Raw genomic sequence first — 24,285 nt, 5'->3', positions numbered from 1 at the left:
GATATATTACGCGGCACAGGTAGGGCTGACTTTCCTCATCTTGCTGCCATAGTCAGTTAAATTTTCAACGATCAGGTTGCTGTACTCGAAAGGAAATATTGAAACTGCAATCGGAGGTGCTTGAAACAACGACAGGAAGGGGGCAGTGGGAAAGAAAACATTCTCTTGTGTCGGGCCTTTCTATATCATTTGAGGGAGGGTGCAGTGGAATTTTTCGAGTCAGTAGCTCACAAAACACTTGCCTATGATGCCTTAGTGGCATCAACTAAATTATTTGTCAGAAAAAAGGACTGAACAGGGAAAAGATTTAGTACTTTAGTGAAAATACCGATGTTCGGCCTTCGAAGAAAAGGAATGATCATCCTAATTCGTGGTTTTCTTTTTTCTGTTCACTATACCTTGCAACGCCAAGTAATAAAGATATTCAAGAGTTGTAATTAAAAAAGTACAGATCTTTCAGGGCAAACCATGAAAAATCAGTACCGGAAAATCAGTGAGATGGGAAATTCACCATAAACCAGCTTTATGTTAAGTTTGCGTACATGAGCTATGTTCATTGATGGAGGACAAAGACTGGCCACTGAATTAAAGTTCGACCCACAAGTTTCAACAATAAATAGGTCCACATAGGAGAGAACTCTGCCCCATTGCTGTAGCTGCTACATCCATACATATTTTAAAACACTCTGATAAATAATAGTACATAATTCAGAGGAACAAAATTATTCCTTTATCACTAATGTAGTTCCATGCCACTAATGGGGCTCTAGAATGGACGATCCGAGGGACCAAAATGACTATGAGAATTCTCAGAAAATAAAAACAAAGCACAGTTACACTTAAGATTTTATATTTAAAAAAATAATAACGGAAGAAAATAGTTGTAAAAATTAATGTAAAATTAATTGATAAAATGTGAGGTGCTGCTTTATCTACGGTACAGTATAACTGAGCATACAATAATGCAGGCTGTTATAATTTTTTATCGGTTAGCTTTTAAAGCAGTATAAGGAAGTCGTGTTCGATATAAAAAATTAGTTCAGTAACAAAAGTGATTATTTTAAGTCTTAGGGCATTACACTTTGGAAAGTTTCGATTCAGGTTAGAGTCTTAACCATCTAAACACTATCACCGGATGTCAAAGGATTCAGGAATCGGAGCTACAATACAAAAAAAAAACCGTATCCACTTGCTCGAAGTTCCTTTCACGGAGACAAAAAAGCCGAAAAACCAGGCAAATAATAACCGCAGAGAGGCAGGGAATGCTTAGCCAATGGCAATCAGGCCAGCACTGACCAGTTTCTGGATTTTGGAGGCAATCTCTGGATTTTTCAAATGGCTGAAACAAAATAAATCAAGTGTTGGTAACAAAAATTCAAAACTTGTAAAATCTGTTCATTCACTTAAAATTTATGATAAAACACTGTAACATGCCGGACAGAATACATCACTTTTGGTTCCAATTGTATCCACAATGATCAAACAACAGACTATTTTATTTATACAGGGTGTTTCAGACCACCCGTACCAGGCCTTTTTCTCGGTTGGTTTAGGTCGTACGAAGTCGGAGACCGCGGGGTTGAATAGGGAATTGACCCCAAGGAATCCGAATTTCGTGGTCTCGAAACCCCCCCACCCCCCCTTGGGGGGTAAAGGGGGGGTCACGATGCTAAAAGTCACGGTTCCCGACCGAATTGCGGATAGATCGCATCAGAATTGAAAAGCACGGAAAATTTCACGTGGAATTGACCCCTAAAAATCCAAAATCAGACCATCCAAGGCCCAAAAATGACCCCCTAAAGAGGGGGACAGTACCCCCCTCCATAATTTCTCTTTGGTCTCAAAATTGACGTAAATTCTCCAGAAAAAGACGGATTCCCAGGTAATCGACCTCGAGAAATCCAAATTTCATGGTCCCGAAGCTCCTCTAGCCCCCCTTGAGGGGTAAACGGGGGGCCCAATTTTAAAAATCGGGGCTCCTTTCCGAATCGCAAATTGATTGCATCCAAATTGAGGAGCAGAACACATTTACATCTTAAGTGACTCCTAAGAGTTCTAGTAGACCCCCTGAATGGCAGAAAGTAACTCCCTGAGTAGGGGGGCTTCGCCCCCGCCAAAAATTTCTCAAGATTCCTCTTTGGTCGCAAAATTGACGTCGATTCTCCAGAAAAAGACGGTTTCCCATGTAATCGACCCCGAGGACTCTAAATTTCATGTTCCTGAGCTCCTCGGGGTCGATTACATGGGAAACCGTCTTTTTCTGGAGAATCGACGTCAATTTTGCGACCAAAGAGGAATCTTGAGAAATTTTTGGCGGGGGCGAAGCCCCCCTACTCAGGGAGTTACTTTCTGCCATTCAGGGGGTCTACTAGAACTCTTAGGAGTCACTTAAGATGTAAATGTGTTCTGCTCCTCAATTTGGATGCAATCAATTTGCGATTCGGAAAGGAGCCCCGATTTTTAAAATTGGGCCCCCCGTTTACCCCTCAAGGGGGGCTAGAGGAGCTTCGGGACCATGAAATTTGGATTTCTCGAGGTCGATTACCTGGGAAACCGTCTTTTTCTGGAGAATTTACGTCAATTTTGAGACCAAAGAGAAATTATGGAGGGGGGTACTGTCCCCCTCTTTAGGGGGTCATTTTTGGGCCTTGGATGGTCTGATTTTGGATTTTTAGGGGTCAATTCCACGTGAAATTTTCCGTGCTTTTCAATTCTGATGCGATCTATCCGCAATTCGGTCGGGAACCGTGACTTTTAGCATCGTGACCCCCCCTTTACCCCCCAAGGGGGGGTGGGGGGGTTTCGGGACCACGAAATTCGGATTCCTTGGGGTCAATTCCCTATTCAACCCCGCGGTCTCCGACTTCGTACGACCTAAACCAACCGAGAAAAAGGCCTGGTACGGGTGGTCTGAAACACCCTGTATTATCAGATAAGATTGCCATTACTTAAATGAATAGCTGCATGACTAAACACTAACTAGTCTGTTCCATCAATTGAATCAACTGGAACAAATGTCAGTAGTAATGAATTTCGAACAAATTATAAGAGCACATCTATCATCGGACTATTGAAAAAAAAAAGATACCCCACAGCTAGAGAAACTTTGAGAGTTAACAGAGTCAATACTTACTCATGCAAAGCTTTTGGATCGTTCTGCATCTGATTGATAATTATCCTCATTGCAGGATCTTGAAGGATTGCTTGGACTTCAGGATCACTCATGGCTCTCTTTTTCACTTCTTCAGGATTTGAATTGACAGCTACTGTACATTGTCTGTATCCATCTAAAGCTTCCTGTTAAACAATATGAAAACTTCAAGTAGTAAAAATAAATTTACACAGATATTGAATCAGCGCACAATTTTGAGCAGTAACAACCCCTCAATGGAAGCTCCAGGCATGTCCGTGCGATACAGTCGATCAAAGGTACTACTACCATTATCAGGAATTGATTCTACATTGCATGTAATTAGAAGTGCCAGAAAATGCCAGAATTTCATTATAAAAGCCTTCATTCAAAATTGAAAACGGCTGTTTCGTTAAGAGACAAGTCTCATGATTGGTGTTATCTAAGACAGATTCAGGATTTGTGTTGTCAGAAAAATGAATTTTCCTAACATTTGGAGGCTAGAATTTTACAGACATTGTTGACTACTGAGCATCAAATACTCAACAGGTATGATCTGCACCAAAATTTCGAGGAAAAGTTCGCTTGGAGAGATAAGGGCAATTGCTTGCGGCATCTCATTTCTTTTGTGGGTATATTTAGGCATTACGTTAGTTGTGTAATTTACTTAAAAAATCTAATGCTGTTTGTATTCATAAATTTAACAAGCTTTCAGAGCAGATAAAGTAAAATTATTTTTTTATGGATCGAGAAAACGGCTCGTGTCAGGATACTGAACTAGCTATCTTACTTTTCCTCAAAATTTCCCTATACAACAAAGATAAGTAAAAAATAAGTCCTGCAGATTGCAAACATGAACGGTCAATGGTAAAACTTGAGGGCTTCAGAAACAATAAGCTCTGAAGAATTTTGTTTACATGTAAAGCAAGCGATTCAAAAATATTAGAGACACATTCAACCTCAGATATCTCCTGAAACTACAGCTGCTTCAAATTGATTTTCTGAACAACAACAACAAGGAAGTTCCGTTTGTAAAGTACTAAGACTTCAGTTATGAGGAGAGGCATTAAAAAAAAAAGGACTAGGAAATAATTGAGGCAATTCACTTGGCTCTGCACATGCTTCAGTGGTTCCGAAAATGTCTTTGTAAGTTTAGAAGATTTCATATGAAACATCAAAAATCAACACCTCATCATTTAACATGTTACAGAGCTGATAGAAAAATAAAACCAAATTTCTTTAATTTCCAATATAATTGCCTTCGAGAATCGAAACATTAGAATGCGCATTTTCAGACAGCGTAACGCACTTTTCTGCAGCCAATGATGCCCGCACTGGTGGGTTCAGCCTTTTCAGGCTCCAGCGCATTGAGGCACCACTGCTTGGACAAACACTCATCATCACAAAAAGCGTTCATCTGATATTTAGATCTACCGACCTAATACTCTGTCAATATCCTCTGTTTTTATCTTTGATTATATTCTTCAATTTTGATTAGAGCCCGGACAGAGAGGCTACTTGGAATAGGCCTGTTGCAAGGTGCAGGGATCTTCAAATTGATAACTGATTCCAATAGCAAATTCTACAAAAAGAACGATGGCACTACTAAAGAGTTATGCACATGAGAATTGGTTACTTACTGCATTTGATGGGTCTAATTCTAGAGCTTTTTGATAGGCATCTAAAGCTTTACCATGTTGTTGCATTCCCTGTAGAATTTTACCTTTCCGGACCCAACCTTTGACTGTAAAGAATTAAAGAAAATAAATATATTAATAATCATTGTCAGAAGAAAAGAAAGGAAAAAAAATGATGTGTATTTTTCTTCAAGACATGAGAGAAAGAGTGAGCATGGTAGATGTAAAAGCACCTCCATATCCAGAGAGTTATTCTGAAGTCCAGAACTAGTAATTTTTGTTTAGTCTTGGAATGATCAAAACAGGAGAAGAAGGCATTGAAACAGAAAGACGTGCACTATTGCGGAAATAGAGCCCACATGAGTTTCCTTTCCCATAATTGAGTTTATGCTCACTTCTGGGTAGAACTCCGTGTGTCATCATTGAATGTTCCTCTGTTAGATACTTTCTTAGATGATGACGATGGAACTGACTATGATTTCAATACATGAATCAGTCTCCCTGGAAAATATTCTTAAATTGTCTTTCGTTCATCAAATTTAACTGCCTAAATATAACACAGGTATTCATCAGACGTTGCACAAGTGTTAGTCAAAACCATCACTTACTCAGGAGAGAGAAAATCATCATTTGATACTAAATTTGTGTAGACAGTTAAATTTTTCGACACGATATTTCCCACAAAGACCTTGCCTCTGAAAATATGGAAACCAGTCAGCGGTGATAAAAACTGTACACCAACTTTCCGATTCATCATTTTGGTGGAGCAGAAAAACTTACTGAATTTGGGATCCAATTTCGTACACGTTTCGCAGTCTTTCAGTCCAAGGTCAAATGCAGCTAACTTCGTGTAACAGGCGGCCCGATTACTGTAGTATTTAGCTTCATCTGGGTTCCTATGAATGGCTTCGGAATACGCTTTCACTGCTTCCGCATATTTACCTAGAAAGGCGATAATCCAGCATATTAATACAATTCACAATGCTTGCTTTCGCTTTAGTATTTGATGGATTCTTCATACAAGATGTTTTTTCATCAGACGTTGCACAAGTATTAGTCAGAACCATCACTTGATCAGGAGAGAAAAAATCATCATTTGAGAGAGAGGTAAAAATAAAGCTAATGCCCCAGGTTCTGGCTTTTAAGACACATCTACTGAAAAAGTACAGCATCAGACTAGGGCATAATATTCCACAAGTATATAAAAATTCTTGCACAGGTACTTGACAGGTTTTCATCAGACGTTGCACAAGTGTTAGTCAAAACCATCACTCAGTCAGGAAAAAGAAGGTCATCATTTGTCACTGAATTTAAGTTAATATGAAAACTTAATACGTCTAGATTCTAGTTGCAAATCAAACTAAGACCAGCAACTTCACGTAAAACGTTGTTACTGTCAACTGTTCTTTTGGAACAGTACAAGTTGGCGTTTGGAAGCTACCTAACCTGTTATCTCAGTTTGCGGCATTGCACATTTCCAAGAACATTACACTCATTACAGGATAACTAGTGAAAGTTATTGGACCAAAGGACCCCGCACACTCCTTATGGGAATGAGCACCACGTTCGATTTACAATTTTTCTATTGCATTAAGTTTGTTTTCGGATGCTGATCAAAAGTCATCACTGCACCAACTTTCTACAAGGCACCGTTTTCGCAGAGTTTTGCACAGTTTGAGCTGGAAGTTCGGATAATTACTTGAATAAGTGAGGCCAGCGCGGCGATTTAACAAGGAAAACCTAAGGCGGTGATGAGTAAGGAAAAGAGTGGAAGAGAGAAAGAATCTGATTAGAATCTACATGGAGTCTGAGATAAGACTGCCAGGTTCTCCTCGTTTTCAGCAAGTGCTGAAAGATAGATATGGCCTTGCCGGCCTCACTTGTTCAAGTAACAATCAAAACTTCCACCACCGATTGTGCGAAATACTGCGATAACAGTGCCTCATAGAAAGTTGGCGCAATCATGATTTGTGATCGGCATTCAAAAACGAATTTAATTCAATTAAAAAATTGGAAATCGATTGTGGTGAGCATACCCATAAGGAGTGAGCGGAGTCCTTAAGTATAATTTTCCTTTGTCCTTGGAAGATTTTTCTTTGAAAGTGTCCTGCAAAAATGTCTGGTAGTATTCTTTTATGAAAATAAATAAGGAGAAACACCACAATCTAGTTATGAGGTCAATCTCTAGTGGCTGATAAGATAAAGGAAAATCATGAAGGAAGATCCTCACCGTTCTTGAATAATTCGTTGCCTTGTTCTTTTGCTTCCTCTGCTTTGACTGGATCGACGTACGCTTTCCTCTCTTCTTCTTTAATTTTTTTGTCGAGATCGCTGATGATAGATTTTAACTCTGGAGTCCTGTGTTCTGACATGGCTTTTTCGAAGTAAGTTTTAGCACTACGCCAATCCTAAACAGATAAAGTGAGACAAAATTCTTGAAGAGAGCTCTTTTGCCAATTTTGAATGACATAGGAGGAACAAAAACATTCAAAAGTACTATTTTTGTCGCACAGAATGCTACGAGACAACAACTGAGGATTCCAGAAGAACGCCTATTCCAAGTGAGCTTGGCGATTCTTAAAAGTTAGCAACACAGTTTTTCCTTCATTTAAATGTATGTAAAACAATCGATTTATGGTGACCTAAAATCGATATTTTTCATGGATTTAAATGGAGGAAAAAAAGTGTGCCAACTTGCAAAATTGCCGCTGCTGGGTGTGCTTGAACAAATGGCAGCGTAGCTTAAACCACTGCTACCTGCTTGTCTAATAAAGAACTATCGGAGAAACAAGCTTGCCAATGTTGTAAGGGCCTTCCTCCGGAACCCTCCTTAATTACTTGATGCGAAGCTAAATAAGTTAAGTGGAATTTTCTGATGTAAAAAAAAAATCTGAGTTCCAAGGGCAAGTTACTTTCATACATTATTTGCTCAATTACAGCAGGGCAGGAGGCAATGCAATTGCCAGGATTTAAAAATGTCTTCAGTGATGAGATATATCTTTCCTACGATAGATGAAAGTGAGAATTCATCAATTATAGCTCTGGATGTCTTTCAGTGGTTCCGAAAATGTCTATAAAGTTTAGATACTTTTCATTTTGGGGTCAAATAACAGATTTCATCATATAACAAACAGGCTTTAATTGATGATGAGTTACATAGTTCCAACAAAATGAAGACAGAGGATCAAATAATGCAGCTTACTTAGCATGTGTTTCAGAGGTTCCGAAAATGTCTTTGATGTTTAAAGAATTTTCATGTACAATATCAAATGGGTAATACACTTCATCATTCAACATGCAGGCATGGAATTCCAAGTAACTTTTAGTCATTTAATAATTTAACATTATTATGAAATAGATTGATTTGAAGGATGTCTAAGTCAAAGTAGGGGAGCGAGAAAGTAAAACTTTTATCGGTATGCTATTCAGTGGTTCCGAAAATGTCTATAAAGATTATACAATTTTCATGAGTATCAAATTACAAAAGTAATTCATCATTGAGCATACAGGCAAAGTTCACTTCCTTAGTGTAAAAAACAATTTTCGTGAAAACAAGAAAAGATAATTAACAGTTCTCATCAGACGTTGCACAAGTGTTAGTCAAGACCTTCACTTTATCAGGAAAGAAAGCTAGTCATCATTTGAGAAGAGAGCAGAAACTGACTGAGTTAAGAAAATGAACTCCTATCCATCTTCTTGTTAAAACTGCAGGATGATATAGTCATTAAAAATTACTTTTTGACTGATGAGATGGATAGAATATATTTCTAGGTATTCTAGAAACAGAACCAAATGTCATGCATTGCCTTTTCAGACAGCATAAAGCACTTTTCTGCATACAACATTGCCCACACTGGTGGGTTCAGCCTTTTCAGGCTCCAGTGTGTAGCGGCAAAGTTGCTTGGGCGCTTTACCTTCATCATAAAAAGCCCTCATGCCAGTGATTTCCTTCCTTAAGTTTCAACAAAATTAGCAGACCACAGGCTCCGATGTCAGAAACACTGCATGAAAACTGACCTAATAGAGACGCAATTCGACCTCGAATATCTCCTGAATCTACAACTGCTTTTGTTTTCTGATTGAACGAGGAAGTTCTGCTACTAAATTACTAACAAGGGGAGCTTCCCAAGTGTAACCGGAATTTCGAGTTGAAATTTCGCATGAAGATACTAGAGATGATTTTAGGGATGCCGTATTTTTTCGTTTTTTCGAATGGGGTCGGGAAAGCCCTCAAAAAAAGGGCTAAAGATGCGGAAAAAACGCGTGCGCTAGCGGCACAAGGTAAACGTAGGTGATAGAGGCACTGAATCTTTATCAGTCCCGCATGGCCGAACGGTAGCGTGCTCGCCTCGCAGGCGGGAGGTCCTAGGATCGGATCCTGCTTACAGCTTGTTATTTTATTTTACTTCATGCTTGTTTATTTTTCACTTACTTTATTTTGCACCATTCGCTCCGCAAACCGACTTACGAGGTAGAACACGTAGTGACTGGAGATTTTTTACATATGCTGATAAAAACTCGAAGTTTCTCTTGGATTGAAACGTTATATATAATTGAATAAACAAAACACTCTAAAACTCACCAAATTTCGTTGCCAAGCTGAATTTCCGGAGTATCAGTCGAATCTGTATCTGTATCTGACTGATACTCCGGAACTTCAGCTTGGCAACGAAATTTGGTGAGTTTTAGAGTGTTTTGTTTATTCAATTATATATAACGTTTCAATCCAAGAGAAACTTCGAGTTTTTATCAGCATATCGACGGTGAAACTACCAAACCACGTATCTCGGTTTGCGACGTCGCAGACTTCCTGTCGTACTTTATTTTTTAAATGAAAAACTACTTAAAATCTAGTCTTGAAAATTTCTGTGATTTTTCCTCTTTGTGCGGAGAAAATTCCAGGAAAATTTCAAGGAATGATATTGATTTGGTCTACTTCAAAAAAATAAAATGTGTGCGTAGATTTTTAAACACCGCAAACGAGATACGTGGTTTGGTAGTTTCACCGTCGATATGTAAAAAATCTCCAGTCACTACGTGTTCTACCTCGTAAGTCGGTTTGCGGAGCGAATGGTGCAAAATAAAGTAAGTGAAAAATAAACAAGCATGAAGTAAAATAAAATAACAAGCTGTAATCAGGATCCGATCCTAGGACCTCCCGCCTGCGAGGCGAGCGCGCTACCGTTCGGCCATGCGGTACTGATAAAGATTCAGTGCCTCTATCACCTACGTTTACCTTGTGCCGCTAGCGCACGCGTTTTTTCCGCATCTTTAGCCCTTTTTTTGAGGGCTTTCCCGACCCCATTCGAAAAAACGAAAAAATACGGCATCCCTAAAATCATCTCTAGTATCTTCATGCGAAATTTCAACTCGAAATTCCGGTTACACTTGGGAAGCTCCCCTTGTAAGACTTTATGAAGGGAGGCAAAAGAAGAAAAAGACTAGGAAATAATTGAGGCAATTTACTTGGCTCTGCACATGCTTCAGTGGTTCCGAAAATGTCTTTATAAGTTTAGAAGATTTCATATGAAATATCAAAAATCAACACCTCATCATTTAACATGTTACAGAGCTGATAGAAAAATAAAGCCAGATTTCTATAATTTCCAATATAATTGCCTTTGGGAATCGAAACATTAGAATGCACATTTTCAGACAGCGTAACGCATTTTTCTGCAGCCAATGATGCCCGCACTGGTGGGTTCAGCCTTTTCAGGCTCCAGCGCGTTGAGGCACCACTGCTTGGACAAACAATCATCATCACAAAAAGCGTTCATCTGATGTTTAGATCTATTCGCCTAATACTTCGTTAAGATATTCTAAGTTTAAAATATTACACAGTAAACTGCTGCTTACTGTAAGTATATTTATATTTATTTTTTTTAAAAAGGATTGTAACCAACAGATAATTCCCTAAAACATCACTTCTTTGAAAGCTCAAGCCATGGGGTAAAGTCTCACAAGAGAACTTGAACTGGCCTTTTCAGACAGCATATAGCATTCTTCTGCATCCAATATTGCCCACACTGGTGGGTTCAGCCTTTTCAGGCTCCAGCGTGTTGTGGCAACATTGCTTGGACACACTAATATCATCATAAAAAGCACTACATAACGCCAACTACTTCAAACGCTTTAAAGATCACTGACCAAGTATTACTGAAGCATCGAACAAATGCAGTCTCTCAAAATTACTTAAAATCCGAATTAAAATATTAAAACTGCATCAGGAGGAGTCGCAGACGGGCCATTCAACAGACCAATTTAGACGGTAAGTTCGTAAAAGAGGATGATAAGTACCAAAACTGGTACTTCCATTCGAAAAAACTGAGAAGTCTTTTGAAATTGAATAAATGGAAAAAATCGCTTCGCAATAAGAGAGCGAGGACATCACGATTGACATAGATCCATTGAAATCACTCTTTCTCTTAGGACTAAATGAAAGAAATGGACTTTACCTAATAGTTTGAACCCGTGTTTGGACCAGCTACTAGGAAAGTTTTCACATTTCAAGAGGCAAATGGTGATGATAATTGACTGAAACCAAAAAGGGTGTAAAAGAGAGGTTGAACCGTAACAAGTTGGCTTTGAACTCGGAGAACATGACTCTGCACATGTATCAGTGGTTCCGAAAATGTCTTTTTGAGTTTAGAAAATTTCATATGAAACATCAAAATCAATACCTCATCATTTGACATGGTACAGAGTTCGAAACCCAGAACTAATGGAATTCTTGTCAAAATTTTATTGATCAAAACAAGAGAGGAAGTGACAGAAGGATTGGACCTCGGACGAGTTTAATCATATGGCTTGACTCTTCACAAGTTCCAATGGTTCTAAAAATGTATTTTGAAAGTAGAGAATTGCGTTAAGAACAAAAAAACTAATAATTTATTACTTGACATGGTGCCAAGTTCAAAATCACCAAGCTGTTGAAGTTCTAAAGTTCCTGTCACATAATACCCAGTGTCTTTACTAATTTGAGATCTGCGACTTGGCTTTTTCCAACAGTGCATTCTTTAAGGCTAATCAGATAACTGCACATTCAACAAATTGGATATGTTCCAATGGAATTAGTCAGGAACAAAATTGAAAGTGAAAATTTTCTCGTAAAATTCAAGCAAATCGCTATCTACCACCCATCGATCAGACGATTCAACTGCTGAAAAATCTACTAATTTGATTTTCTCACACAAAGTATCTCATAAAAAGCGTACAGACCCACGTACAAATGGGAAGCCTACGAAAAGAAATTTTACAAATAGATCAGCTGGCCAGTATCCTTCTCCAACCTTCTTGCTTCAGTAAGAAAATTGCTATTTTCATTAAAGCGCAGTAGTTCGAACATAAAGAAGGGAAAAATGAAGAATCACTCTGAAAATTTATGCTCAGGAGGAGTTTTTCAAATGGGAAGAAGGTTTTTCAGACAGCACATATGCGTTTTTCTGCGGCCAGTGTTGCCCACACTGCCACGGCTCCAGCATGTTACAGCAACGCTGCTTATACTTCTCGGTTGATATTTCATCATCAAAAGCACTCACAGATGATAGTCTTTCAACCATCAAAAGTTTCATTTGGAATCGGGCTGTTTAATTATAGAGTTCCCAAAAATAGCACAAAAACAAAAAAAAGAAAAAACCGACCAAAATTTATCAAGCCTTAAATGCTTTAAACGGAAATGAATAATTGATGGAATCCAAAATAAGTATCATATCACGATAAAACCTAGCTACAGGCAACCTTTGTGCAGCACTATTAGGAAACTGGATAGTTTTTCAGATCACGGAGAGATCATACAAATTTGACTTGGAAAAGAAAGTCCTACCACATCATTTGACTCTGCCATGCTTCAGTGGTTCCGAAAATGTCTTAGTAAGTTTAGAAAATTTCATTTAAAAATCAAATACAAAGCTTCATCATTAGACACAGCACAGAGTTCAGCACATAACAAACGATCCTGTGCGTAAAACCAGGGGATTTGGCACCAACTGAATTTTGTTTTTTGTCAAAATGACATTTTGACATCGTGCTATTTCTAAGCAGTTCAAAACGTTATCAAGAAAACGCTATGGATAGGGAAACAAAATCTTCACACTCCATTCAAGTCTTAGATTAGAGATTGGAGATTTCGCTATTTCAGACAGCAAAGCTGCACTTTTCTGCAGTCAATGTGGCCCACGCTGGTGGGTTCAGCCTTTTCAGGCTCCAGTGTGTTACGGCAACACTGCTTGGACACTTGATCATCATCATTAAGAGCATTCGGATGGGGCCTGAACACCTTATCCGGCATTCAATGTTTCAACCTAACCGTCTGGTGGCAAAATATTAGGTCGGAATTTGATAATAGGGAAAAGTTAACAGTCAGGTTATCAACATCACCACTTCTCTTGGATTCGCGCTGGGAGAATAGTGGATTAGACTGAAGTTTAGACCAGCCTTTTCAGACAGCAAGAAGCACTTTTCTGCATCCAACATTGCCCACACTGGTGGGTTCAGCCTTTTCAGGCTCCAGCGTGTTAAGGCAACATTGCTTGGACAGATTGCTATCATCATAAAAAGCAGGTTAGTTTACATTAAAAGCGGACTGTGATCAACAAAATTAGCAAGAAACTTTTTGGGAACACTCTCAGAATAGGCGCTTGATGTGTGACAGGCAATTCTTACCTCCATTTTTTTATACGCATTACCAATTCGTGCTAGGGCTTTCGATATAAGTTTGAAATCTGCTCTATTTTCTCTGCCTACTTCTACTGCTTTCTCGCACTGTTCTATGCACTTATGATACTCCTTCTGTTCGAAGTACACAGCTAATGAGAGGCAAAAGAAAAAGAAAAAACAAATGAGATTGAGAGAACTCCAATTTCAAAGGGAGCAAGTTTCAATTTACGGCTAAATAACAACTGTTAGGAAGACTAACCAATGGGTATGCAGTAGATATTAACTAATAGAATGATCATCACAAATATGACAGTTGTTGATACAGTTACAAAAATGGAAAAAGGAATTGAGAAAACAAAAGAAATGAAAGGGAAAATTTAGGAGTTTTCTTGTGAAAGAATTTATGAAAAATTTGGGTGATGCAATGATTCTTCTTACTTGTCATTGTTACAGATAGACCTTTTTTGAACCATTACGTTTACACATTACTTTTTTTTCTTCATAGTGTAATGGGTCTCTGGAAAATGTTAACCTCATCAGGGGGAAAGGTTAAAAGACCAGTAAAATTACCAAGTTTCAGAAAGACCAATCGAAAAATTCAATCAGAAGTTATCAGATGTGTTAAGAGATTTTCATCATTAAAAAGGTAATTCAAGAGATCTAAAAACATTGCAAAATTCAATGAACATGAAAAAATACGTTGCCTCCTTGAGAGGTGCTCAGGATTCAACTTTGGAAAAGTGAATGTAATTGCTATAATTCAGAAAGACCAATCGAAGATTTGATCATATGTAAAATCACAAACATGCAATGGTTCATCATTAAAACAGCGATTTAAGGATCAGAAGAGGCAGAGATCTATGAAGTTGGATAAATTTCAAACGGATGGCTTGAATGAAAAAGCTTATAACCTGACTTAATTGAGGGATGGAACTAGAAGAAATTTGAATTTGCATCGGGACATGGGATGACATAACTACATTACATAACTTGACATAACTTGAAAGGATCAGTTGTGGCAAAAGAGAAAATAATTTACCTGCTATATTGTTATAATACGTCATTTCTGTTGGATTTAATTCCACCGCTTTGTTGTAATGGCTTAAGGCTGTATCGAAATCTTTCTTTTTGTAAGCTTCATTGCCCAGTTCTTTTTCTTTTAAGGCCTGAAAGTGAAAACAAATAGTAAAAGAAAAAGCGAACAGAGGCAAAAAAAAAAAAAAAAAATAGGTCACATCCTGACCAAACATTCAACTTTTGAAGGTTGTGATCGCTGTTATTCAGAAAGACCAATCGAAGATTTGATCAGACATTATCACAAATATATCAATTGTTCATCATTAAAACAGCGATTTAAGATTTAGAGGAGGTAGTAGAAAATATTAGTTGAAAACAGGAGAGTTGAATAACTACAAGATACTAATTGAATTGCGGCAACCTCCAAAAATTAAACTTTACACCTCTACTACATTTGAAGAGAAAAATTTGTAACTGAAACGATAAGTGTCATTTGGGTCTCATTCAAAAAATGGACTCAAGCGTACGTTTGACACCCAAATTAAAGTGTAATTTCCTAGTTGTACCTTTGATATAAACAATTAAATTAATTTGGTGCTACTGAATAATTACTTCAATGAATCATACAAAAGCAAAGGGCCTCACTTAGCCCTTTTTTACAGGAGACAAACAATTGATTGTCGCGTCATTACAGTGAAAGATGATACGAGCATCTAATAAAAGTCTTAGCTTGAGCCTGAAGCTGGTTTTGGTGCTACACATAGCTGAGTTTACACTGTTGGAAATTGAGATACCTATTAGAGGCCATAAATAAAAAAATCGATAAATCTGAATGGTCTAGACTAAATTACAACTCAATTGAAAAATTTGATAGAAAACTTTTCTGGTCAAGACTGCTTCATTTCAGCCACAAGCTAGAGTGCCGAAAAATTGTGACACTTTACACAGCAATCTTTTGGATTTTGGGACATTCATTTTTTCTTTTATTGTCAACGTATGTTAACCTTCTGCAAACACAATCGGTAATAGTCAAAAGACCTCACCACGCTGAAAAAAAAGCAATGAACTTGTAATCGATGACTTGAATGCATTAAGTGCATTCTAAAAGTATCAAAATTACTAATCCGAGCACAAATTTCTCATCAAACATAAATAAAAAATCTATGGGGCTGCGGGTCTTCCGAAGGGCTTTACTTACCTCTTTTTGTTCAGGTGTTAGTTCAGGACCTTCTGATGGTGGTGGAGGGGGTGGGGTTTCTTTGGGTTTCTTCGGTGGCGTTGGGTCTGGCTGATCCACGTCCATGAAATCATCGGAGGAACCAATGTCGAGGTTAAGGAGGACATTCAATGTTGATTTTAACAGTGGATTACTCAAATTTTTCCTGTAATAAACAGAAAAATATATTATATTTACAAGGCTTCAGACATTAGTACTGCCAATTTTTTTCAATCAGCTAGGCTTCAACAATAAAAAATTCACTACCAACTTTGTGAATGATTATCAAGACTATTTAGAGGAGAGACACTAGATTTCCTGACTCACCCATGAGCTGAAACACTTGAATCTGCAGGGAATGTTAAGAAAAAAAAAGGATTGACTCCTTTCCGGTGAACAGAGTGTACATAACTTACATAGCTACTTGAAGAGGCGATTGATCAGATCCGGCTTGGAACAAATTTTTCAATAAGTAATTTCTGGAGCCAACTTTGGGCAAATTTTTTTTACGCATGGTAAAAAAATAGAATGTGAATGCATTGATATTTCTGACAGTTTTTGGGAGGGACGGAAAATTAGGATTTGCATCAGATCGGGCTTGGAACAAGTTTTTCAACAAGAGAATTCTGGAGCCAGATGGATCATCATTGCAGCAGAAGAAGTTCAATGACTTGGCAAAGAATTAGGATTAGCATCAGATCGGGCTTGGAACAAGTTTTTCACCAAGAAAATTCTGGAGCCAGATGGATCATCATTGCAGAAGTGCACTGATAATTGTTACAGTTTTTTGGCAAGGCAAAGAAATAGGAATTGCATCAGATCGGGCTTGGAACAAATTTTTCAACAAAAAAATTCAGAGCCAGATAGATCATCATCGCAGCAAAGTGCACTAATAGTTGTTAAAGTTTCTTGAAAAGGTTAAAAATTAAGAATTGCATCAGATCGGGCTTGGAACAAATTTTTCAACAAAAAAATTCTGGAGCCAGATGGATCATCATAGCAACAAGAGACATTTTAGTTGTCAGCCACAATCATTACAGAAACAATATGAAGGATCAATTCTGAGGGTAAGTTTTTAGTAAACAGTAAGGATATAAAATCAGATCGGGCTTGGAACAGAGTTTATCAACAATAAAAATTCTGGAGCCAGATGGATCATCATTTTGTTAAAATACTGGCATTGGGAGAGGGTGGCAAAGTATTCGGATACTAAAAATAAAGAAGTTCCTGAGATACGTGGCTACTTAAGATTAATATACTTGTTGCGATTGTATTTGAACCATGCCATGTGACTATTGTTAATGCTGACTGACGAACTGAGCAGCAAGAATTAGAGGGGATCCACCATGCCATTTTAAGGAGGTTGAAGAAGCTAACTATTTCATGGATTCTTATGAAAAAAAATTGTAAAACTTAGCATCAGCTCAGGCTTGATACACATTTTTTGGACATAAAAATTTCGGAAGCTTGGAAACCATTACCGCAACAATATGAGATATTCAGAACCGAATCATTATTTTTTAGAAATGATAGTTTAATAAGAATGATGGTATTAAAATAGTATTAGTCTTTAAAAGTACAAGCTGGGCACCATTGCTTGCTAAGGAAAAACGTCAGAGGATCCTTCAGGTGTCAAATTTCTCTCAGTAGAAGACAAATTTACTTGGAAAATTCTGAAAATTTTTCCTCAAAATTTTCAGACGATAAAATAGAGAAATAATTTAAAAAGTGGGTAACAAGACTAAAATTTCACAAATAAAACCAAAACGTTTCGGCTGAAAACTCAGCCTCCTTCAGTTGGATAAAATAGTACCTGGCTGTTTTCAGACAATGTTGTTCTCACTTTAGTCTAAAATATCTATGATTTTCAAGGAGAAATATGTACCAGTTCCTTCCAAAATAAACATTTTATCAGATGGAATTTGGCAACTCCCGAATTTTCATTGCGTTTCCTTAGAATGGCAGACCAGTAAATTTGAGTTTCCTGCTTAGAAAATTGTTTTCCATCCCTTCATCACCTTTGCGAGTAGAATTTTCCTTTTAAAATTTTATCTTGAGCTACAAAGACTGACTTCATATCATACTCATCATATTATATTAGATTACTTAATTTCAAGCCTGACACAATGTAGAAACTTACAATAATAGGCTAGGATCCTTCTTGATGTCATTAATTAATTTAACGTAAGCAGGGTTGTCACATAGCCCTTTCGTTCGTGGATCAGTCCTCAGTTTCACCCAAAGATCAGGTTGGTTGAAAGGCCCGGCAAAAATGTCCGAGAGATCTCCGCCGATTGGATTTTCCATTTGGTCTTTGACCTCTTTGAGTCCTTCTTTGAGCTGAGCATTGTTCGGGTCAAGTTTAAGACCTTCCTCGTAGGCTTTTATTGACTCATCAAACCTTCTAAGATAAGCTAATGCACTGCCTTTCCGCGAGTAGCCCTGCAAATAAAAAACAAAATACAATTTTATTTGTATTCCATACAGTTAGGGGCATTAATTCCATTACTTAGTTACCGAATTTAGGGTCATTCCATGTCAATTCGAACGGACTTGTAACCACCCGACTCGGATTTCCATGATTTTTTTTTTACTCAATCTATAGGTCAATATAAGAAAAAACCCAAATTTTCAGCTTCATATCTTCAATATTTCTTGAGAAAAATTTTTTTGAAGTTTTATGGCCTTCTCTAAAAATGCACTCTCCAGACTCAGAAAACGGGAATGACTCGTGTTTGAAAAAACCTCATAAGTTTTGCAGTTTTAAAGATTTTAAGCTGAAATTTGGCACACTAGTTCGTGTTAGTATGTATTTTAAGGGAAAAATTCCCAATTGAACCCAACTCACTCAGGAGGGCCAACTGAGCCGAAGATACGCCGTTTTAGCCCTGATTTTTAACGCTAAAAACTAGTTTTCTTAAAATGGGCGTAGCAACCGAAGCTAACGAGATATTGCCAACTTTTTTTTTTTGAAAATCAACTTCAAAGTATGCTCTAACTGATTGAAAAATAAAAATCGTGGGTATGCAGCTTCTTCATTGGTTAATCACACTTTTTAGCAAAAAACGCTCAAAAAAATTGAGTCTGGGGGTAGGGTGCGGCTTATACGAGAAATTAAAAAGGTTGAATTTTGAAAATGACAAGGGACCCCGCCAAAACGTTCCTAATAGTGTAAAAACAAACGTTGTAGAACAGTTTTGCATTTGGTCAACATTTCGAGGTCGCGACGGGCCCTTAAAATTGCAAAATTCGGCTAATTTTCGCATTTTTTCATCCATTTTGGCAAATTTTCTCAGGCCTCACGGAGAGTTCTAATTGATAATTTTATTCATAAATAGGCAATATATAACCTAAAATGCATCCCATCCTCCACCTTAAGCCCCCAGCCCCTCCAACCCCCCTCCCTTACCGATCCAATATAAATACACTCTTCATAAACTACGCTATTTTGGTAGTGACCAGAAATCTAAAGTAACACTGGTCAACACGGGTTCAAATGTGATTGGCTTAGAGTAGTTTTTGGCGCTGAGTCCGAAAATGACCTCCGTCATGCTGGGTCAGGTCGATTTTCCCCGGAAAAATCAGGATTTTCCTTAAAAATCGAGCTTTTCCGGTGAAAAATCAATTTTCCGGAAAATCTGTGCATGATGGAGGGAAGATTAGGCCATTTTCGGATTCAGCAGCTAAAATTACATGGGGAACCATAAATTGTATGCCTATTAAAGTTTCCGTTCTGTTCCAAATATCGAGGTTTTTCCGGACAAGTGCCCCTTTCCGCCCATGAAACGCATGTAATACCAGTCCGATTGATTTGCATCGGAAAGGAGGGAAAATATTTTTTCTCAGGCGACTGGTGGAGTTGACTCCACCAGGAAAAAAGCGAGGCAATTATTTAGTGGAGTCAACTCCACCAGTCGCCTGAGAAAAAATATTTTCCCTCCTTTCCGATGCAAATCAATCGGACTGGTATTACATGCGTTTCATGGGCGGAAAGGGGCACTTGTCCGGAAAAACCTCGATATTTGGAACAGAACGGAAACTTTAATAGGCATACAATTTATGGTTCCCCATGTAATTTTAGCTGCTGAATCCGAAAATGGCCTTATCTTTCCTCCATCATGCACAGATTTTCCGGAAAATTGATTTTTCACCGGAAAAGCTCGATTTTTAAGGAAAATCCTGATTTTTCCGGGGAAAATCGACCTGACCCAGCATGACGGAGGTCATTTTCGGACTCAGCGCTAAAAACTACTCTAAGACAATCACATTTGAACCCGTGTTGACCAGTGTTACTTTAGATTTCTGGTCACTACCAAAATAGCGTAGTTTATGAAGAGTGTATTTATATTGGATCGGTAAGGGAGGGGGGTTGGAGGGGCTGGGGGCTTAAGGTGGAGGATGGGATGCATTTTAGGTTATATATTGCCTATTTATGAATAAAATTATCAATTAGAACTCTCCGTGAGGCCTGAGAAAATTTGCCAAAATGGATGAAAAAATGCGAAAATTAGCCGAATTTTGCAATTTTAAGGGCCCGTCGCGACCTCTAAATGTTGACCAAATGCAAAACTGTTCTACAACGTTTGTTTTTACACTATTAGGAACGTTTTGGCGGGGTCCCTTGTCATTTTCAAAATTCAACCTTTTTAATTTCTCGTATAAGCCGCACCCTACCCCCAGACTCAATTTTTTTGAGCGTTTTTTGCTAAAAAGTGTGATTAACCAATGAAGAAGCTGCATACCCACGATTTTTATTTTTCAATCAGTTAGAGCATACTTTGAAGTTGATTTTCAAAAAAAAAAAGTTGGCAATATCTCGTTAGCTTCGGTTGCTACGCCCATTTTAAGAAAACTAGTTTTTAGCGTTAAAAATCAGGGCTAAAACGGCGTATCTTCGGCTCAGTTGGCCCTCCTGAGTGAGTTGGGTTCAATTGGGAATTTTTCCCTTAAAATACATACTAACACGAACTAGTGTGCCAAATTTCAGCTTAAAATCTTTAAAACTGCAAAACTTATGAGGTTTTTTCAAACACGAGTCATTCCCGTTTTCTGAGTCTGGAGAGTGCATTTTTAGAGAAGGCCATAAAACTTCAAAAAAATTTTTCTCAAGAAATATTGAAGATATGAAGCTGAAAATTTGGGTTTTTTCTTATATTGACCTATAGATTGAGTAAAAAAAAAATCATGGAAATCCGAGTCGGGTGGTTACAAGTCCGTTCGAATTGACATGGAATGACCCAATAATTAAATCATGGGTCAATTGTGCTGGCCACAGAATCATGTTTGGATGCTTGATTCTTGTAAATTCACTAAAAATAGGAAGATCTGTCCAACAGCAGTTTTTTATGTTGAATAAAAACAGAGATATCGCGCTTTGGAAAATTCGGTTTATGATGTCATCCACCACGGTAGTAACATCTTAGGTTTCTTCCACCTTGCTTTCATCAGTCAGGAAAATACACATTAGCATTGGTCGCTCAAAAAGTAATTCGGATGAAAGCAAGGGTGTCACTACCGGCGGTAGATGACGTCATAAACTGAATTTTTCAAAGGACGATATCTCTGTTAATTTTGAACGTAGGAAATTGCTGTTTGCAAAGATCTTAATATTTTTTACTGATCAATAAGAATCAAGCATCGAAACTTGATTTTAAGACCAGCGCAGCTGATCCATTCAGAAATTAACTTCTCGAATAATTAAAACTTAGCAACAGCTTCAAAAGCAATACTGAAGTAGATATGTTTCTGTCAGAAGACGAAATCCAATCAGATCCCAATGTGACAAGTTAATTCGCACTTTGACAAATCATATTGTGATTTGCTCACCATAAAAATTAGATCAAATATAAACTTTGAGCACTGGCCAAATAATAGAAGCCTTACCTTAGGCCAATCGGGTTTGAGTTCAACTGTTTTTTCTGCATCTTCTAAGGCTTTAATGTAGTTTCCTGATTTTGCATAGGCTGCAGAGCGGTTACTGAAGAGAACATGATTGCTACTGTCTAGTTCGATGGCCTCCGAATAGTACTTGAGAGCTTCCACAAAATTATTGGCTTGCAACGCAGCATTACCTTTGTCCTTAAGTTCATTCACCTGCAATGACACATCACAAATTAGGGTATGAGTAGGTTTATTTCTTGCATGATACCGATCTGAATTTCTGAGGAAAAGAGGTGTGGAGAAAACTGAAAATAAAAGCTACCAGATGCTCATTTTAGTTTCTGGGGGTTTTCTAGGGATACTTAGCCAAAATTGAACTCATACCTAGATGTATCTGAATGATGAAAAGTACATTGGTTTCTTACAAGTGAACTAAGCACAATGGACATCCTTCACTTTTCAACGATGATAGGTTTTAGTCAGGCGCAGCACCTCACTGCCCTATAAATATCACTTCCTCTTGGTTGAAATACAAATTGACACCAGTAAATATAGGAACAAACTCACACTGTCTTCCACCTGACAAATTCTATCCGACTGTGCCTGCACCAACATCACACAGAGATCAAGGAATTCCCAGCTCAGAAAGGGCAGAGCCACAAGGAATTCCCCAATTCAAGAGTGCGGTGCAGGTTAATAGATTCCAGACCTAGAAATAGGCTTATAGAAGGATAGGCTACAGGCTAGACCGTCTCTCAACAAAATGTGACTTAAAGGCCATTCGAAATGTGTGTTAAGAGCCTATAGTCATGAAACCAATACAAGCTGGGGTGGAGTTATGATTCTATGGTAAGATAGGACTCCCTAACAGACTGAGGTAAAGTTTAAGGACCATTAGGTATTCAATAAGCCTGAGGAGCAAGTATTCCAGTTAACATATGTGTTCAGTGAATAGCAGACTGGCATTTTCTGGCTAATTTAACCTGTACAACAGATGATTGTCAAATGCCATGCATTACAAAATTTTTGCCACTTGCATAATGAAGGAACAGTAGATAAAATACACGCTCTGAGGACTGAGAGATGGTAATGGACAATTGTCCGTTCACTCTAAGGGCTTTTTTTTAAATCCATGGAACGCGATAGTAGCAGTTCGGTCTGGTTCAAACAGCCTGAACCAATCTCAACCTACCTCGGAAGAGTGGTTTCAGCATTCCACTGGAAAACATGGAACGCGCCAATGGAATGTGATAAAAGAGTAATGCGTTCCGTTGCGTTCCACTTTGGTTTGGATAAAGAAAAAAGCCCTCTGAATGCGTCGATCATAGGTTCGCCTATTGGTTACTGCATAAATTTATGTTGAATGGTGCTCATTTTTGATGTGACATTTCTCCATTCTTTACTTTTCTCAGTTCTGTGAATTCCTTCTCTGAAGCTAGTAGAGGCGATTTCGCTCTCCATGCTCATAGGCTTGCGACACAATCTAGACCACACACTAGGCCCAACTTTGGGCAGAAGAGGTGAGACAGCTAGAGGGGTAAAGACACGTCTTCAAAGAGTTTATACAGCCTGGTTTACAGGCAGTACTGCGTCTCGCCCAATGTAGGAATATGGCCGCACATGTGCTTGCCAAAGGATGGTTCATGTTCGGAGAAATTTAACAGCACACAAGGCTGCTGGTAGCATAGCTAATCCAGTACCTTGAGAGGGCTGGATGGTAATACACGCAATCCGCGTTGTGTATTATTTCGCCAAAATATCCTAATAACTGATCTAGATTGTGATGTAAGTCTATTCCTTGGCATGAAGGTTTAATTTCTAATTTTAAATTGGTTTCTCCTTATCTATGAGGTAGTTTTAAAATACTTGATCGCCAGTTTCTACGCTAAAAATCTGAGTTTAACGAGCTGTGATGGACACCTGCTACCTCACTGCTGTAAGAGTTAAGCAAGATACTGGTTCTAAGTGCGTGCAGGGTAACAGCCTATTGACTTCACTACTTCCCTGGAAAATTGACGATGAGCGTGCATTTAAAAACACTTAACAACCGAATCAACAAAGATTGACCAGTTGCGGGGGGGAAACACCACTGCCATTGCCATCACCGAGGACCCACATGGCCGTAATACTGGGTACCCTGTAAATTCTGGCCTTTGAGGCGAAAATTGGGGAAAAGTGCTGATGGACTCACGAAAAATGCTGAAGCGGCTATTCAATGAGTTCGAAGAGATTTTTAGAGGAAGGCTTTAAGACGAGATGGATAGGTTAAAGTTGCAGGCCATTTAGGCGGAGGGGTGACAATGAGGGAAGCGGCGGAAAAAAAAAGTAAATGGTTTACGTACCTTGGACATAATCGATATCTGAAAACTACACTTGACGAATTGTAATGCGAATTACTTTCAGAGGAAAAAGACTAATGAACACGCAAAATTGAAATTATAACTAGAATGTTCGACGGACGTGAAGCATGCGGACAAATCGGCGGATAACGAAATCGATCACGAAAATAGTTCCTGTAACACTTCTCAGTTCTCACGCTTGCGCCGTGTTTTTAGAAAATAGTTCTAGAAAATTCGTGCTGTACTTAAATGTCATTGGTCCTCCGGCTTCCCCCACTCCTTCGATGGATTGAACCGCCAAATTTTGAAATGAAGTGTTGGGTTACAACTCTGAATAAAAGAAAGTTATTATCAGTCAAAAATTACATCCAATCTCGAGAAAAATAAATCCTTCTCCACCTTAAAATATTT

The 24,285-nt window shown here is 38.2% G+C and overlaps 1 protein-coding gene across 1 annotated transcript; it reads right to left on the bottom strand.

The window, feature by feature from the left end:
* Positions 1-833: 833 nt before the first annotated feature.
* On the bottom strand, positions 834-24,050 carry Stip1 (Stress-induced phosphoprotein 1). The gene is made up of 11 exons (XM_019045031.2): positions 23,878-24,050; positions 21,539-21,748; positions 17,796-18,097; positions 15,638-15,821; positions 14,462-14,588; positions 13,429-13,571; positions 6,998-7,175; positions 5,548-5,709; positions 4,771-4,874; positions 3,134-3,297; positions 834-1,339 (listed from the first exon to the last, which is right to left on the bottom strand). The coding sequence occupies exons 1-11, from the start codon at positions 23,884-23,886 to the stop codon at positions 1,267-1,269; spliced, it is 1,656 nt and encodes a 551-aa protein (XP_018900576.1). The 5' UTR covers positions 23,887-24,050; the 3' UTR covers positions 834-1,266.
* Positions 24,051-24,285: the final 235 nt, after the last annotated feature.

This window comes from Bemisia tabaci, chromosome 7 (genome assembly GCF_918797505.1).
Source record: "Bemisia tabaci chromosome 7, PGI_BMITA_v3".
Lineage (NCBI taxonomy): Eukaryota > Metazoa > Arthropoda > Insecta > Hemiptera > Aleyrodidae > Bemisia > Bemisia tabaci.
Note: the sequence above shows the minus strand (reverse complement) of the source record. Positions and strands in the feature narration are given on the sequence as shown.